This window comes from Brachyistius frenatus, unplaced genomic scaffold, assembly GCF_029030835.1.
Source record: "Brachyistius frenatus isolate BFR_SWC_R1_liver_20210118 unplaced genomic scaffold, ASM2903083v1 Contig_101, whole genome shotgun sequence".
Classification (NCBI taxonomy): Eukaryota; Metazoa; Chordata; class Actinopteri; family Embiotocidae; genus Brachyistius; species Brachyistius frenatus.
In genome coordinates, this window is record NW_027210700.1 from 309136 (window position 1) to 328064 (window position 18929).

General features: G+C 41.9%; 2 protein-coding genes across 2 annotated transcripts in view; one reads left to right on the top strand and one right to left on the bottom strand.

The window, feature by feature from the left end:
- The window catches only part of LOC138628449 (ubiquitin-conjugating enzyme E2 E2-like), a 72273-nt gene extending 63232 nt beyond the window's left edge, over positions 1-9041 (bottom strand). The window contains exons 1-2 of the mRNA XM_069711499.1: positions 8906-9041; positions 1663-1860 (exon numbers count right to left, since the gene is read on the bottom strand). Coding sequence (XP_069567600.1) covers positions 1663-1853 — 191 coding nt within the window. The 5' untranslated portion in view covers positions 1854-1860; positions 8906-9041. The remainder of the gene's footprint in view (positions 1-1662; positions 1861-8905) is intronic.
- A 1304-nt stretch (positions 9042-10345) lies between these two features.
- On the top strand, positions 10346-17471 carry sf3a3 (splicing factor 3a, subunit 3). The gene is made up of 17 exons (XM_069711526.1): positions 10346-10568; positions 10655-10702; positions 11126-11178; positions 11426-11531; positions 11624-11696; positions 12607-12698; positions 12798-12880; positions 12980-13118; positions 13212-13280; positions 13379-13446; positions 15020-15127; positions 15224-15293; positions 15413-15577; positions 16678-16788; positions 16870-16960; positions 17058-17117; positions 17207-17471. Exons 1-17 carry the CDS (start codon positions 10473-10475, stop codon positions 17278-17280), a joined length of 1506 nt encoding a protein of 501 aa, XP_069567627.1. The 5' UTR covers positions 10346-10472; the 3' UTR covers positions 17281-17471.
- The last annotated feature ends 1458 nt before the right edge of the window (positions 17472-18929 follow it).

The following is an 18929-nucleotide window of genomic DNA, read 5'->3' on the forward strand; positions in this document are numbered from 1 at the left end:
AAACTGTAGCAAGTTGTCCAAAGCCGAGTTTCCACCAAACTGGAACCGAGTCTGATACAGGAAGGGAGAACGGTGGTATGGAAAACCTCTTACTTGGTACTGGAACCTAAGAAGGACCCCCATGTGGCCCCAATGACTTTAGACCAGTTGAACTAGCGTCTTATCAGCCTTATGTGGGTGTGAACTATACGAACATGTCCCTGAAACAGCATCGTTCTCCACTGAATGAAGGTGATGGCACTGCGAGAATCATGTTTTAAGATTTTTCCAGTGCTTTTTATCCGATCCAACTACTTCTACTGTGTGACCCGCTGCCCAGGGTGTCACGGTGCATCTACTGTCTCCTGGATCACTGATTATGTGTCCCACAGGCCCATGTTTGTGTGTCTGATGTGGTGGTTAGCAACACATACAGCTCCACAGGGGACTGTCCCATCTCCATTTCTGTTCACTGTGCACACCTGAGATTTCCAGTCTAACTCTCAATCATGCCAGCTGCAGAAGTTCTCTGATGCCTCTGTGGTGGTGGGGTGAATTAGAGATGAGCGGGAGTGGCGAAGCAGGAATTATCTGCTCCGAAACATGAACAAGACCAGGAGACGGTGGCCGGGTTTAGGTGGAAAAGAGCCCATAAACATCATGGATGAAGAGGTTGAAAGTGTTATGCACTACAAGTACTTGGGTGTCCACTTTACCAACAGACTGGACTGAAGGATAAACACAGACGCTGTGTACAAGGAGAATAGCATATTATGATGATTGATATTTCAATGTTTGCAAAAAGATGCTGGGTATCATCTACCAGTCATGAGTTCTGCTGGAGGAGCAGCATCGGTGCCAAAGATGCCAGCAGGATCAATAAACTCATTTGCGAGGCCGCTAATCATTGGTCACTTCCTGGAGACGTTCAGAGTCCCTGAGGAGGAGGAGGTCACTGAACAAACTCCTGTCATGGACAATTCATCCCACCACCTCCATGACACACTACAAAGACAGAAGAGCTCATCTTCCAACACTCATTCAGGCCCACTCTGTTTCAGGAAATCAGTCTCACCTTTCACCAGTTCACCTCTGTGCAACAGGTTAACACCTTACCATCTATATATATACTGTTTCTATAATACGTGCAGTTTATTGTATGTTATTGAAAGCCATTTTTGCACTTTTTATTCATTTTATGTATATTGACCATATCTTCATTTGATACTGTTCGGCTGATCTGCAATACTACTTTTAATTTTATTGTAATTCTTAGCATATTGTTGATTGTGCTGCTGTAACATAACTTGATTCCATTCATGGTCTGTCTGTCCAGAAATTTTCCAAGGAATTAAATGTTCCTTTAGCCCTTTGTGTTCTGCATTTCCCTGTAAGGATTGGGCAAATCAGTCAGCTGATTTTTCTAAAAGCAACAGCTGTTTTACCCTTTCTATTGTTTGCTGTTATTTTTGCATGACAAGTTCAAGTCAGGAGTTTGGGAATCACCTCCAATCAATTTGTCAGAAAACAGCACAGCAGCATTAGCAGTAGTAGCACCAAAGAGGAAGACACAGAACAGGTTTAGGTGACGACTTGAGAAGCTAAACAGCCATCCAGGATGTTGGAGACAAACACACCCAGCAGAGGACCGACAGTAAAAGAGACTGAGTGCAGCAGATCTACCTCTTGGCGCTGGTGGAGAGCTTGGCAGCGGTCTTGCTGGAGATTTTGGCCTCCTTCTTCTTGGGCTGGGTTTGGTCCCGCTGCTCGGGGCCCGGCTGCTCCTGAGGAGCTGCCTCCCTCTGCTCGGCATCCGAGCTTCCCCCGCTGGTGTTGGGGCTGTCGTCCGGCCTCGGCTGCACCTCACTGGACATGCTGACACTGCGGGGGAGTTGCACACATGTTAGGGACACGGTGTGTAAACAAACACACACACTCTGCTGCAGGGTTCTTCATCTGGATGGGTCTAGTCAGGTTGGTGTATTGAGGGTAAATCCTAATGCTACTCTTTTTGAAATGTTCTAAAATTAACTAGCTGGACATGTTAGCATGTTAATAATTGAATAATATGTTGATTATTTTCCAGATTAAGGTTTAAAAGCACAGATAGGATGTCCTAAAACTTTTATGTAAGGAATTATAATATCCAAAGATATTCCCTTTACAGAGAAAAGTAGCAAAGTAGTGTTAGCTATAATGAGAGATTTAGTATTTTGGCTTACTAAAGGACCTCAACAATAGATGAAGCAGCAGTCCGGAGGCTGAGGGGTTACGATGCCGACCATGAACAATGACGTCCCTGGTTTGACTCCAGCCGAGGACATTTTTGTCTCTTCCCGTTTAACCACTTCTCACTTCCTGTCATCTCTTGACTTTTCACGCTCTAAAAAACCCCAACAATGAATTCCCTTAACTGCACATCCTTTGCCAAAATGTTGTTGAAGATTGTCCTGCCCATCAAAGTTTCTATTTACATCATTTCAACACTAACGTCTAGTCTAATAGGCTTAATTCCTGTATTCATGTAGTTGTCTGGTTTTCAATTGAATTCGTTTGAAATTATTACCATCTTCATTTGGTCGACATCCCGCCATTAATATATTCATTGTTTTGGCTTTTATTGCACTCAACATAATGACTGTGGTTGTCATCAATTCAAGTCATGTTATCTTCACTTCACCTGCCTGTGTGTGTGTGTGTGTGTGTGTGTGTGTGTGTGTGTGTGTGTGTGTGTGTGTGTGTGTGTGTGTGTGTGTGTGTGTGTGTGTGTGTGTGTGTGTGTGTGTGTGTGTGTGTGTGTGTGTGTGTGTGTGTGTGTGTGATTCCTGCAGTGAGCAGAGGAGAGGAGAGAAACTAACACAACCATCAATGACGGCAAAAACACAGTCGACACTCTCACACGGAACTGAAAGGAAACGGGTGCAGATAAAGTAGGAAAACATAAATACAATATTTTGTGTGGACTGCTCCAGCAGGGCCAGTCCTACACACACATACAGTAGCTGTCACTGAGTGATCAAAGTCACACCGGTGGTCGGCCCAGCGCCACAGCTTCCTGTTTTCATTTTCAGTTCAAATCCCTCTAATTTCACTTGCACAGTCCAGGAAAACGAAAGGTTCGGTTGCTGTTGCCTGTAGTGACAATTCACAATGTAATATAGTCAATAACCGGGTGTCAGGATATATGTCGCACTTCATGAACCTCTGATACAGAATTTATTCAGCACAGCACAGAACTCAGCACATTTCTTCGACTCACAGCCATATGTTTATCTCTTTTTTAAATCAGTTATTCAGAGTTTCATGTTGCACTGCATCATGACCTGAGAACTAAACTATATAATCAAATTCAAACCTGTGCAGAGATTATTAGCCAACCTGTGGCACACCCCTTTTAAATAACTCGTAGCAGCTTGCTCAGACTTGTGAACACCAGGGTTTATTCTGACTCCCTGCATGTTTTAAATGGAGAGTGACCATTTCTGCCCTTAAGTAGGAAATATAGAGTCGCTCGGTTTGAATCCAACAGCCTGAAGAAAAGCTTTATACATTAGTGGATCCTGTAACCAAACTAAATCAGTGTGCTGATGACTGAGATCAGACTCCTGAGGATATAAGGTGATTTGATTGTTATGACTGCTTTATGTGTTTTGTACATTTATGCAAAGTGTCACATTAATAACTGCATGTTTAATCTGTGTGAATCTCTTGAACAGAAATGCCCATGGATGCAACATGAATGACAGTTTAAACAGACAATACAGTTGTAACAAATCTTATTGTATTGTAATATATACATGACAAAGTAGCAAATCCTCACATGAGAAGATGGGACGGTCAAATGTGTTAAATGCATGAAAGTAGATTCATCAGGGGTTTAAGTTTGTGTGGTACACTCGCTTTGGGATGATGCTTCCTTGGTTCAGTCAGATCTGTGATCCAAACATATTTATCTCTACTCACTTACACTTCCAGAAAATAAATTGTCATTTTATTTTGTGAAGTACTAAAACTGAAACGGTAGTGCTGCCTTTAATAAAGTTTAACTCAAGTTACATCGGCACTTGATTTATTTTATGCTGTACTTGAGGATAAACAGGTCAGAGTCTTCTTTACTGACACAATTATTCCAGGAAAAAATATTGTTACTTTTTTGAAAGTGTATGACAAACATTTTAATTTGTGCAATTCTTTTGTTTCCTTGGCTGTACACAAAACGTGCTACAAACCGAATTAATAATTTTGTGCCCCGTTACACCCCTAATACTAATGCATTGTTTATGGAAATATACATTCAATGCTTCTGAAGAAGATTGTTGAATATAGACACCAGGTTAGGGCTGCCCCCTGAGAGTCGACGAGTCGCATCATCTGTTGGAGACCCCTCAGTCGACTGAACAAATTATTATTTTATTTTATGGCTGAGGGTTATTTTACACAGAGATTGTGTACTGGGTACTGGAGGTGTACAAAGAGTGATCAAGAAGAAGAAATGTACTAGTCTATGGAGCCCTCAGATAAAAAAAAATGTAAAAGCTATTCTATTAAATGATTTGCAAATTATGCTATGCCAACTGCGTTTATATACATTTAACCAGTTAAAGCTTAAATAAAAACATTATCTGTGTACATGATAAATGGTTCTTTACTGTATTACCAGGATGGAAATCTGTGTATAAGCTCAAGATGTTTCATTCTCCAATATATGTCAATTGGATAATTTACTCAGCATCTTTATATAATGTATGCTGTCCTTTTCTCTCTCTGCTCTCCTCTCACTCCAACCGGTCGAGGCAGATGTTCTCCACCTCTGATCTGGTTCTGTCGGAGGTTTCTTCCTGTTCAGAGGGAGTTTTTCTTCCCTCTGTTGGAGGTTTTTCTCACTTAAAGAGGAGGGTTTTTTTTCCCTCCTTGCTTATGTGGGAATTGTTGAATTGTTGGGTTTCTCTGTATGATATTGTAAAGTCTTGTTGTGAGGACTTTAATGTGCCATGAAATAACCTGTGTTGTGACTTGGTGCTATATAAATAAAGTTGAATTGAATATAAATCACTATATACAGCGGTGTGAAAAAGTGTTTGCCCCTTCCTGAGTTCCAATTTTGTTGCATGTCTGTCACACTTAAATGTTTCAGATCGTCAAACAAATTTAAATATTAGTCAAAGATAACACAAGTAAACACAAAATGCAGTTTTTAAAATGAAGGTTTTTATTATTAAGGGAGAAAAAAATCCAAACCCACATGGCCCTGTGTGAAAAAGTGTTTGCCCCCTCCTGTTAAAACATAACTTAACTGTGGTTTATCACACCTGAGTTCAATTTCTCGAGCCACATCCAGGCCTGATTACTGCCACACCTGTTCTCTATCAAGAAATCACTTCAATAGGACCTGCCTGACAAAGTGAAGTAGACCAAAAGATCCTCAGAAGATAGACATCATGTTGAGATCCAAAGACATTCAGGAACAAATGAGAAAGAAAGTAATTGAGATCTATCAGTCTGGAAAAGGTTATAAAGCCATTTCTAAAGCTTTGGGACTCCAGTGAACCACAGTGAGAACCATTATCCACAAATGGAGAAAACATGGAACAGCGGTGAACCTTCCCAGGAGTGTCCAGCCGACCAAAATTACCCCAAGAGAGCAGCGACGACTCATCCGAGAGGTCACAAAAGACCCCATGACAACATCCAAAGAACTGCAGGCCTCACTTGCCTCAGTTCAGGTCAGTGTTCATGACTCCACCATAAGAAAGAGACTGGGCAGAAATGGCTGCATGGCAGAGTTTCAAGACCAAAACCACCGCTGAGCAAAAAGAACATTAAGGCTCGTCTCATTTTTGCCAGAAAACATCTTTGGAAGGTGTGTATCCCGTTACATCTGGCGTAAAAGTAACACCGCATTTCAGAACAAGAACCTCATACCAACAGTAAAACATGGTGGTGGTAGTGTGATGGTCTGGGGCTGTTTTGCTGCTTCAGGACCTGGAAGACTTGCTGTGATAAATGGAACCATGAATTCTACCGTCTACCAAAACATCCTGAAGGAGAACGTCTGGCCATCTGTTCGTGACCTCGAACTGAAGCCAACTTGGGTTCTGCAGCAGGACAATGATCCAAAACACACCAGCAAGTCCACCTCTGACTGGATGAAGAAAAACAAAATGAAGACTTTGGAGTGGCCTCGTCAAAGTCCTGACCTGAATCCTATTGAGATGCTGTGGCATGACTTTAAAAAGGAGGTTGGTGCTGGAAAACCCTCCAATGTGGCTGAATTACAACAACTCTGTAAAGATGAGTGGGCCAACATTCCTCCACAGCTGGAAAAGACTCATTGTAAGTTATCACAAACGCTTGATTACAGTTGTTCCTGCTGAGGGTGGCCCAACCAGTTATTAGGTTTAGGGGACAAACACTTTTTCACACAGGGCCATGTGGGTTTGGATTGTTTTTCAATTCAACTTTATTTATTTATATAGCGCCAAGTCACAACATAGGTTATTTCATGGCACTTAACACATTAAAGTCCTTACAACAAAACTTTACAATCAAAAAAAGAATTTCTCCCTTAATAATAAAAACCTTCATTTAAAAACTGCATTTTGTGTTTACTTGTTATCTTTGACTAATATTTAAATTTGTTTGATGATCTGAAACATTTAAGTGTGACAAACATGCAAAAAAATAAGAAATCAGGAAGGAGGCAAACACTTTTTCACACCACTGTATTTATATGGATGAATGTGATGATGCTTCCTCAAGTAGCACTGATTTAGGCAAAAGACCAATATTACCCATATTATCATTCTACTCTTGTTTAAAAGGAAGCAGGAGTTTTGATCCACGGAAAAATAATTGGCAACATTGGTGATAATCATTTAATGTATTTGCCAAAAACGGCTAAATCAGTAGTTTAAGCCGCTCGAATGTGGATGTTTGTCTGGCTTTCTTTCTCTTTTAAAGTAGTAAACTGAGATAATGAGTACATTGATCAATGATAAATAACCGAGTTCAGACCCACGTGTTCCTCCGGCAGGGTTATGCTGTATCCTCCCACAAAGGACTTTTGCAGCTGCAGAGTTTAGTGTGTTAAATACAGACCTCGTATTTTAGCTCTCATTCTCAGAATCAGCCAAGTCTAACGTCTGATGGTCACAACCCTTGAGTCTCAATAATAAAAGACACCTACAAGGTCGTGTTGGCTAAATCCAAATCCCCCATCACTCTGTGTGTGTGTGTGTGTGTGTGTGTGTGTGTGTGTGTGTGTGTGTGTGTGTGTGTGTGTGTGTGTGAGTGTGTGCGTGTGTGTGTGTGTGTGTGTGTGTGTGTGTGTGTGTGTGTGTGTGTGTGTGTGTGTGTGTGTGTGTGTGTGTGTGTGTGTGAGTGTGTGTGCGTAAGGCTCAAGGTGAACGACTCTATTTACATTCCTCAGCCTGGTATGAAAAATGTATGATACAGACGAATAGCTGTGAGGGCATTTTTGCTGTTAGCTGAAATGAATATCAAATTGGACAGAAGTAAGGACAGACTGTTCAATAAACAAGACAGCGGCTTTGGCAAACTGACCCAGCTTTTGACATTTGACAAACAGCAACAGCACACAGACTATCTGATGCAATTAACTGCATTTAGTGGTGAGCTGATATGAGAGCTAATGGGAGGATTATATGGGTTAGGATGATACAGAGGGGCATCATTTCAAAGGTTGTAACATGTACTGAATCCTCTGGTGAGCCAATATCATGTCAAAATGACGCGTTTCCTGTTTTCAGGTGAAGACAAACACACTGAAAGTAAAAGTTAAAAACAGAAGAGAAGATTACCTTGGGCTCTTTGCCACAAGTGATTGGGCAGATGTTTTTCTTCCCCTCAAGTGTGAAACTGTCACAACACCTCAACCATTAACTACCAAGCCTGGTGAAGCTTTCCAAATACTGTTATTGAGCGCGCCTGCAGATAAATCACACCCAAGAGAGAAGCCACAGTCCCATACTTTCCGTTCTCTGGTGTGAGGACACCAACATGACACATTCCCTTTAAACACAAGGCAGCAAGCTAAATTGTGCCATGCTTTCCTGCTGACGAGTTATTTTTTATTTTTTTACTTATAACCTCTCACTGACTGGAAGGTATGTAGTGGTAAACAATCCAGCTTTTTAAATTAAGGTCATTTCCACTTTTCCATCTGGTTCGCACTGTTAGCTTGGCAAACATATTTCAGTGAAAAGGGTTATGGCTGGCCATTACTTAAGTTTTCATGTTTTTTTAAGTGCAGTTAGGTGCAATGGGTGCATACCGAATTAATACGAGGCTACTCGTGATGCTAAAGGTCCTTCACGGCAACCCTAAGAAGTCCGTCTATGAATGTACATATCAGTCGGGTCAGAAATGATTAGATTTGCGATGAACATCGGGGAGAGGTTCTCTATTTGGTACCAAACACCAAAAAGCTCGTGTCGGGCTAACGTTGAGGAGCCCACGAGCCCCCGGTCCCCCGTCCCCCGGTCCCCCGTGAGGACCCCCGTCCCCCCGGTCCCCCGGCTGGTCGGCTGTGTATGAAGAGTTAACGGCAAGACAGCCTCGTCATGAGATACCTTCATATCGGAAGAATCGAGACAAAGCTGAACGGAACCACTTGTACAACATTTGGCCTTTCCAGTACCGGAGCTCGCGCTGACCACAACCAAACCCGCTCCAGCACAAAAGACAGACTGGACCCCCCCCCCCCCCCCCCCCCCCCTCTCTCTCTCTCTCTCTCTCTCTCTCCCCCCCCCCCCTCCATCACCCCCCCCTCTCCCCCCTCCTCCTCCCCCCCCCCCAACCGCCGCCGCCCCCTCCTCCAGAAGATAACGTAATAAACCTCCATTCTGTTTGTAGAGTGGTTGTTGTTGTTGTTGTTGTTTTTCCCAGATGAACACGAGCGACTCACCTTTCTGAGCAGACTGAACAAGGCGGTGAGAGAACCGTGTGGTAACGTCCACTGTTTAGTCCGTAAATCCGCAACACTGCTGGCCCGCTGCTCTCCGTCCGCTGCTTTGACTGGCTGCCGGAGAATGTGCCAAACCGCGACTGTCACGGTGGCAACAGTTACGAGCTCAGCTTCCTGTTTTGTCTCACAAAATAAAAGCCTGACTGGATCGGCTCTGACGTGCTCGGCTTGCTTTTCAAGATAAAAGTAGGCTAAGTCATTTTAACACCAGCAAATAAGTCAAACGCTCCACTCAAAAAGGGAAATTCAGGGAATAAATACTCAGTAAAAATACAAATACAAATAAATTCTAATGACTTATCTCTCAGTTTTACATGGTTATTTATGCGTAATTATATTTCCACAGCTATCTGCACAATGCAAGGCTCAGGCACGTGGTTACTTATGCATATTTATATTTGCACAATGCAAAGCTCAGGTAAATGACCCAAGTATTGTAACGTCCATTTGTCCACGAGGCCAATCTACTTGTATACCCATGTATGGAGGCTATATAGCGTAGCTTTTGATTTAATGACTTATCTGGCTGTATTGTTTTGTTATGCTGCTGTTGTAACGTGAATTTCACCTCTTTTGACCGATCAAGTTTGATATTGTTTTGATATATTTGATCAGTTTTAACTTCTCGGTCTTTGCTGTTTGATTCTTTGGCGCTCATGAAAATAAAAACACAACAGTAAATATCTAAAACGATCAAATATGTATGCCTCAGAGTTACGAATTGTCATACATGCTATTTCTCACGGTTTTTTTCTTCAATTAATGTGTAATAAGTCTTTTGTTTTTAGGAAGAGAGTCGATACTTCCGGTCTCTTTCTTTTTAGCCCAAACTTGACAAACCAAAGCCCCTCCGTGCGCGCTCCCACGCGAGTGCGCGCTGTGTGCTTTCTGAAGCGTTATGGCAGGCTTTGATGGGAGTGCAGACTACAAAGGAAGTGCACACAAAAAAAGAGCAAATCGAGTATGCTGCAAATGCATCTTGTTTGAAGACTGGGCACGAGGGTTTCAGAATCAGTTTCCTGAGTCTTCATGATTGAAAGTCAGTGTTCAGCTGCACTGAGAAAATGAAGACTTAATGAAGTCTGGCTGAGCGGACTGCTGCTGTTCAACTCCTCTTAAACATTGTGACTAGTGAATACAGTTAAAATGACCTGAAAATGTCACGAGACTATAAGTTCATAACAAATTAAAACCACTATTTCCAACGAATTGTGTTATTTTGACGTTATCTGTAACGCATGTGTCTCGTAAGCAAATTAAAAACACATTTTAGAAATATTGTTGTCGTTCATTGTCCATTTTTGTGTCGACCACTGCGGAACCTTTGTCACTCGTTGGTGTTTCTCTTACGTCGAGTTCAGTGACGGACGCTACTTAGCACCAACATGCGCCATTGAAAATAAACGTCGCAGAAACGGCGGTGGCTACCACTTTCTACTCGTTTGATGCTAGCTTGTTAAAAGCCGTACTTTTGTCTGCAGTAAACTTACAACACATTTCTAAAACAATGGAGACTATTTTGGAGCAACAGCGTCGCTACCACGAGGAGAAAGAGAGGCTGATGGATGCTAAAACTAAAGAAATGTTACACAAGAAGTCCACGGTGGGCGAGCATTAGCATCAGCTAACGTTTACTGTAAACAAGGACATCTGTGATTTTAACTTCTTTGTTTTAAAATGTTGTTTCAGCTGCGGGAACAAATTAATTCAGATCATCGAACAAGAGCCATGTTGGATGTAAGTAACATTTTACATACTACATATAGATAGATAGAGATATAGAGATAGATATATAGATAGGTATATAGAGATATATAGATATATATATAGATATATATAGATATGCTGCAAACGCCGTCGCTGGCTCATGTTGGTGTTGACCAGTTAGATGAAGACTTAACTAACTAACTAACTCACAATTTACAAAACCTACAGTTAACTTGTGAGTACAAGGCAGCCGTCCTATTGTTGCAGTAACTAAGTGGAAGACTAGAGATCAATAACGTAACGAGTGTCACCATCAAATATCACCGCAAAACTGAGCTGTTCAATGTTTGTATTATAGTAACGAGGTAAATATGCCTCGTAATGCTTTGTTATTCTGCCATTGTTCATGTTCAACAGAGGAAATAAGGACAGAGTCTGTTTGTCTTTTCACAGAGGTATATGGAAGTGAGCGCAAATCTCAGAGACTCCTATGAAGACAAAGATGGGTACGCTTTTTCTACCTGTCGAACTGACTGTGTACTTGCTTTCACTTATATCCAGATGTGCTGGATGGATCTTACAGATGTTGCCAAAGATACCTCTCGTGAATTCCTGAAAACTGTCTGTTTTCTGTGCTTTTGCACAAATATTTGCTTTCTGAATGATTTCTTCTGTCCGTATTTTTCCATCAACTTAGATGAATGAGCTGTATTCTTATGACTTCTTTATTTTCTCGGCCCATCTCTCTGACAGAATGAGGAGGGATGAACTTGCTGCCATCTCGGGACCAAACGAGTTTGCAGAGTTCTACAACCGCTTGAAGCAGATTAAAGAGTTTCACAGAAAGCACCCAAATGAGGTGTTTCACCTCGTTGTAAACGGTCAAATCAGACGCCATATATACCTTTTGAAACAGTATCTGACAATAACGCTGTCATGTGTTTCCTGTAGATTTCTATTCCCATGTCTGTAGAGTTTGAGGAGCTGATGAAGGCCAGAGACAACCCCAGTGAGGAGGCTCAGAGTAAGTCTAAATCTGCTTCAAACCTTTGGTTCCATTTCTGTCTCACAACAGCAGTTTAACAGAGCGAGTCTGTCTCTGTCAGGGTCGGCTTCTCCAAACCGAGATCCCGTCTCCCAGTGAGAGTGTTCATATGAGAAGAGGATGAGCTGCAACAATGTAGTCAATAAAATAAATGCATTTTAGATTGATCCAGATTACAAGATATTGGAATTAATGTTCAAAGGAGCTTGTTGCAGCAAGAATGATTCGATCCAGCTGAATGTAATCACAAAGCTGTATGACATAAAATCACCGTATAAACACTGAGGAAAAAAACCACGATCCCCAGAGGAAACCTGCAGATCAGAATTATTAGATTTTCTTTTCTGCACAAAGTTAGAGCAGATGTGCAGTGATTGAATTAAAACACAGCTTCCACTGGAAACTACAGCCCAGATAGCTTTGAAGAAATTCAGAGAAACCTCAGTGAAGAGCACAGTGAAGTAATATATAATATCACATTGTTTTCCTCAGCACACAAGTAAATAAGTACAATATTTTTTTGTTTAATCATGTTCTTTTTTTTTTTTAAGTATTTTTAGGCCTTGTGTGTAAATCGGATGATGTTTTGGGGTCATGTTTATGCAGAAATATAGAACATTCTGAACGGGTTCACAAACTTTCAAGCACCTCTATATGCTCATAGTGTATTAATTACACTCAGTAATATTCACATTTATTTATTTTTAATTACGTATAACAATAGCTCATGAAATAATCCCATGTCTGTTCACCCTGCCACCAGAACGAAAACCAATCAATACAAATGTTGTGCACTTGTGACTAGTATTAATCTGGATCCTGCAGAAATAGTGACTGTTTTTAATAGACGACTGCTAAAGAAACTCACAGCTCTGTTTATTTTCCTCAGACATGGTGGAGTTCACCGATGAGGAGGGATACGGCCGCTACCTCGACCTCCACGACTGCTATCTGAAGTACATCAACTTAAAGGGAGCTGAGGTTAAACGTCTACTGAATTCATTCTCATGAACGTAGAATGAAACTCCAAACTGGACCTTTCTGTTTCTAACGCCTCTCTGTGCCTCTGCATGTTTACAGAAACTGGAGTACATCACGTACCTGTCTTCGTTTGACCAGCTCTTCGACATCCCCAAAGACAGAAAGAATGCTGAATACAAAAAGTAGGTCCTCCTGCTTATTATTTATCAGAAACAAAATGATGTTCCTCCTCACTCGCACATGAATGATGCATCCAATTGTTTGTGCCACTTGTTACGCAGGTATTTGGAGATGCTGCTGGAGTACCTGCAGGACTACACAGAACGGGTCAAACCTCTGCTGGACCAGAACGAGCTCTACGGCAAAGTGCTGTTAGATTTTGAGAAGAAATGGGAGAACGGGACGTTTCCGGGCTGGCCGGTGAGTTCTGATGGGACCGACTGGTGTGAGGAGGGTTCGAGTTCTGGGAACTGATCTTCGTTGACCTTTTTTTTTTCTTTGATCTGAATGCAGAAAGAGACGAGTAGTGCTTTGACACATGCCGGAGCTCATCTGGACCTCTCTGCTTTCTCTTCTTGGGAGGTAAAAAAAAAAATACTTGAATGTTTAACAGTTCATATTAAAATTAGAGTTGCTCATTCAAGCTTCTACTCATTTGTTTCTCTCTTATTTTGTCACAGGAGTTGGCCTCTCTGGGTCTTGATAGATTGAAGTCTGCTCTCATGGCTCTGGGATTGAAGTGTGGAGGGTGAGCATGCAGAAAAAATAACCATAACCTTTAGCTTAGCTTTTCCACAGCACCTCCAGGCTTTTGTTTCCAGTGTTTGCAGTTAGTTTGCCTCCGAACTGACTTGTTGAAGCCTTTTCAAAGTCACATAACAAACAAACCGATTGAGGCAGCGGTCGACCAGCAGCGCCTCTGTTCTTCGCGGTAAAATGTTTTTGTCAGCGAATACTGGTAGCTTTGAAGAGAATAATATAATGACGTAGTTACCCTGTTGGAAAGCAGTGTGTGGTCGTGGTAAAACAAACACCGCACACTTGTGTCAATGTAGTTTCTACCCTGGGAGCTAAAAATGCCCAAAACGGATCCTTACACCTACGATGGTTCAGCTTCTGCATCGTGGACACCAAAAGGGGGAATTTCCTCCAACAGTTCATTGTTCAACTGTGACAAAGTTCCTCTGGTCTATAAGCACCCATTCATACCAGATGTGTTTCCATCCACCTGTTTTCATGCCAATATGTCACCTAAAGTATTCAGTATTTTTGCTTCCTAAAGAGAAGGATGTTCTGTCTTTTGATGTCACAGGATGTCTCTTTAACTCGCTTCCAGCTGTTCTAACTCACTTGAGGTTTTACCGTACGCTCAGATTTCTGTGTTTAGAGCTCAGATGAAGCCACACAGGGTTCCCAGGTCAGCGAATTTCAGAGAATTCTAACAAACTCTTTTCCAGACGGGGAAAGTCAGGGAATTTTATCATTTTTGGGCCAAGTCATTCAATATCAGTGTTTTGCTTGCATGTTTAAATTTTTGTTGCCATTTATCAAAATGTAATATTTTCCACGTATGTAGGTAGCTGTAACGTTAGTTAGTTAATTATTGTCCGTGTGTATGTTTGGCAGCATTAGTGCTCACTGAAAGAAATTGAAAATGTAGCTTATTATTCGATAATATTCTTTTCCTCTGCAACCAGTATTTAGACATAATTTCTTACAATACTGTCGCAACCGGAGGGGCATGTGGCAGCCGTTTGTAACAGAAATGTCACCGTTTCTTGTCTGCTCAGCACAACGGCAGCATCATCACTGTCCATCTGAGGTCATAGAATGAACAGTGAAAGTTGGGGAATTTGACATTTGACTTGGAGTAGAAACCCCGGCCACGTAGTTTTTTTTATAACTGTGTTTACAGCGACACATCTTTCCATTGCTCATTCAGACAGGTATTATTTCTGACTGCCGGGCTCCTGGAAAATACGACTAAAATAATACCTGGAAATCACATTTAGACAATGGGGGACCGTGAGCCGTCAGTGACACGTTTAACAATGTTGAGCGCGTGTGCCCATTATCTCCAGTCAGACATGTTTGAAAACATAATTAAAAAATGTATGGAAGACAAATGGTGCTTCGTAATATGCAGCGAGAGAAAGTCAAAATGATGTCAACGTGTGCCTGTCTTTCAAGCACCCCAGGGTGTCATGGCACCCGGTTTGGGAGCTGCAGGTTTAGAGGCTAGTGTTGAAACTCCAGTCAGTATCGCAGTGTGTAACGTGATTGATTCAGACTCCTGGTCTAAGGTGTGTCTGTGTGGACAGGACTCTGGAGGAGAGAGCTCAGAGACTCTTCAGCACTAAAGGCAAATCCCTGGAATCACTGGACCCGTCACTGTTTGCCAAGAATCCCAAAGCTAAAGGCCCTAAAAAGTAAGTGGGTGTAAAACTTGCCGTCTAATGCCGACCGTGTGAGATGATACTGTTCATTATAGCATTCATAACGATGTCCATCCGTCACTCCTGCAGAGACACAGAGCGGAACAAGGAAATTGGCTTCCTGGAAGCTCAGGTGTATGAATACGTGGAGGTCCTCGGGGTGAGTCTGTAAATCATCAGGTTAACGCCGCTGTTAGAGTCACACGGGAAGGCTGTTAAGTGTTTCCCAGCTTGTAGGAGCAGTTTAATGACCGCTGTGGATGTCGTGGGTGTTTACAGGAGCAGAGGCAGCTGACTCATGAGAACGTGCAGAGGAAGCAGGCCAGGACCGGAGAAGAGCGCGAGGAGGAGGAGGAGGAGCAGCTCAGTGAGAGTGAGAGCGAAGACGAAGACAACGAGATCATCTACAACCCCAAGAACCTGCCGCTGGGCTGGGACGGCAAGGTGAGGCCACGGCTTGATCATCCCTCCTGTACAAAACAACTCAAACACAACATTTAACATGACTTCACGGTGCATGAGGTCCTCTGAGCTGACGGCGTCCCGTCAGGACGGGACCTGTCTCTTATAGTTCTTCCTCTTCTGTTAGCTTTCATGGTAAAACTGTCAGTGAGGGCAAAAATGTGATCTGACCAGGACCAATCGTTTAAAAGGAACACATCACATACTTGACCTACACAGGTTTATTTTGCTGTGTCTAAATTCACCTACTTACTAACTCGTAGTATACTTACTTGTGTCGTGTGATGTGACAGTGTAGTCTTGTCTGAAGTCCAACCCTGCCGTTGTACACTTGAACGCATCACTCACCAGCATGTCCGTTCGATCTCTTTGCTCCTTCTACTTAAACATGGACGTGTTTTCATGTGCTCTGTTTCACACAATAAATGCGTCGATGGCACTGAGTGAAAAATGAACGGCAGCTTCCTTTCGCCTCGTCGCCATGACGGCGATCGTTAAGGGTGAGAAGTGTGCAGCACTTCATACTCAGTTTTGTTAACATTGAGTACACCATCATCCAGCTGGTCTACTGCATATTGCCATACCTGTCAGTTTGAACACACTTATGCACTCAAAATAGAAAACGGAATAATGTATGAATGCAAAAAAAAAAAAATCTGTTCATGTAAAAATAGTGATTCTTATCTTCCACAAATGTCCAAAATCAGCTTTAATAATAACATTATGTTGGTGGAACAACACAGTGCACCACCCACTTGCTCAAGATATTTTGTAGTCTTAATAATTTAATGAGTAAATAAGCAGCTTTGCAAGACAAAGCAAATTAACACAAAACTACAACTTTAACTTCTGTAAACAGTCACGCAGCTTCACTGTCGGTGTTTCATGTCTCGGTGTTCAGGTGCCGCACACTTCCCCTCTTTTCTTTTGAGTGAATCCACAATGCTTGAACTTGATTCCCACCCTTCACGTTTCTTTGAGCCTCAGCCTGCAGCTCTGCCTGTTTGTGCTGCACATGCAGTATTTACTGAACACCGAACTGTGACTGTCTTGATTGCTGACTCCTGTTTTATTCCCTGCAGCCGATCCCGTACTGGCTCTACAAGCTCCACGGGCTCAACATCAACTACAACTGTGAGATCTGTGGAAACTACACTTACAGAGGACCCAAAGCCTTCCAGAGACATTTCGCAGTATGTTGTTGTTTCCTCACGGTTCCACTGTTAAATGTTAGGAGTCTTGAACTGAAGTGTATTTTGCTGTTTCTGTGACAGGAGTGGAGGCATGCTCACGGTATGCGTTGCCTGGGAATCCCCAACACTGCCCACTTCGCCAACGTCACACAGATCGAGGATGCCGTCTCTTGTAAGTGTTTAGCTGCTTGTCAACGTAACTTTGTTGTAATTAATGTATTGTGTAAGTTGGTTTTAAGAAGTGATTTGTCTTTTTTTTTTAACTCCAGTGTGGGCAAAGCTGAAGTCCCAGAAGGCTTTAGAGCGGTGGCAGCCAGACACAGAGGCAAGTACACAGTCACAACAACTGGTCCAGGACATGATGCTCTCTGAATGTAATGCTTCTGCTCATCACTTGACTTGTGTGCTTCTCAGGAAGAGTACGAGGACTCGAGTGGAAACGTGGTCAACAAGAAGACCTACGAGGATCTGAAGAGACAAGGCCTGTTGTAGACGGAAGGAACAGAAGAAATGAGTAGACATAACTTCCAAGGAGCTTCTTTTTAAATTTCCTATATTTTTTATCACACATTCGCTCACGTTTCTTTTTATTTGTAAGTCGTAATGTTTTACATACCCCTTTTCATGACTTTGTACCGTGGCAACCATTGATCATCATAATAAACTGAGTACTTTTGTCACTGTGCTGTTTGTCTTTATCTTGTCTGTTGGTGAATGTGGTTTCTGTGTACTCACCTGGAACTTACAATGGTTGTGTTTGTGTTAGAATGAGCCCTGAACACTCCTCTCCCACCATGGTACACCACTGTGTTTCTACAGTAGCCCAGAAAGGACAAACCAATCACCGGCTCCACAGAGGACCTTTAATGAGTTTTGCGTAAACCTTAGATTCTCTTCCACACTTGTAAAGGGAGGTTGAAGTAGAGTTTTTAATTGGTTGCAATCTGCAGCCTCACCAGTAGATGTCACTAAATCCTACACTGGTCTTCACAGTAAAATCACCAACATTGCACCTTGAGAATAATCACTTCGTAGTTAAAGTTCTCCATTTAAAGTCCTTCTTAAGTAAAGGTATTAAAGTATTATTGTCAAAGTGTACATAAGAGCAAAAGCCCGGTTCAAACCGACTTTCTAAACTCCACAGACTGAATATCAACTACTGCTGCAAGATCTGTGGAAACAACACTTCAGCACAGTACCTGAGTAAATGTAAATATATGCTGTCCACAAGGATTTCTGTTGGCGATACACGGACTTCATATCTGCTGCGCTGAGACAGAAGCTTTGGGAGTGTCTGATTGACTTCTAAGCATGTTTGAGCTCCCTATGTAAGGACATTATTTATAAGGTGGGTAGAGACATTAGATATATAAATCTGTAAGACAAAAACTCATCAATGTTCAAGTTAACATTGAAACGACAATGTGCTGTTTCCTATGCAGTGTTCGGATTGTCTCTATACTGAACTGTGTAGTGAACATGATCCATTATTAGGATCGGCCACTTCTACACTACGTAGTGAACTATATCGTGGACAAAATGAACAAAGCCCTAGTCTTTATTTTTATGGAAATGATCATCACAAACAGGTTTGATGGGTGGTGGTAAATGAAAGTGTTTCCATGATGCCTGTAAACTCCACCAGATGGGGCTCTTACATCTGAGTGGTTTTCTCTGCAGACAAAAGAAAATGAGGGAAGGTTTTACAGAATGTATGAGAGGCTATTTATTGAATATACTGACAACTACAATGCCTTATAAAGTGCAGATTGGTCCTTTGAGAACCTCCCACTCAATACAGAACTACAAAACATCTTCATTGTGCTCTGAGTGGTTTTCTCTGATGGTTAAACTATATCAATTTAAACCAGCTACAACAGTGAAACTCTGCTTCCACTAATAATTCATCTGACATGTTACATTTCCCTTTGATTGTGTAAACACATGCAGATTTGCTCACACTAGACTTTTGTCTGAGTTGTGATATTTTTATTAATCATACTGTTGTATTGGTTGTTTTATTTAAAGTTACTGACAGCATCAACCAGCCTAAGCTAGGCTAACCCTTCATTTGTTTAGTACGACCTTTTTTCTGCATGATGATTAAGTTGAGCTGCTGTAATGATGCAAACATTATTTAG

Excerpts from the sequence above, each read along its gene's own strand:
- sf3a3 (XM_069711526.1), top strand. The coding sequence starts at position 10,473 with ATGGAGACTATTTTGGAGCAACAGCGTCGCTACCACGAGGAGAAAGAG. Across the intron at positions 10,703-11,125 it reads GAACAAGAGCCATGTTGGAT|AGGTATATGGAAGTGAGCGC; the intron begins GTAAGTAACATT and ends GTCTTTTCACAG. Across the intron at positions 11,532-11,623 it reads ACAGAAAGCACCCAAATGAG|ATTTCTATTCCCATGTCTGT; the intron begins GTGTTTCACCTC and ends TGTTTCCTGTAG.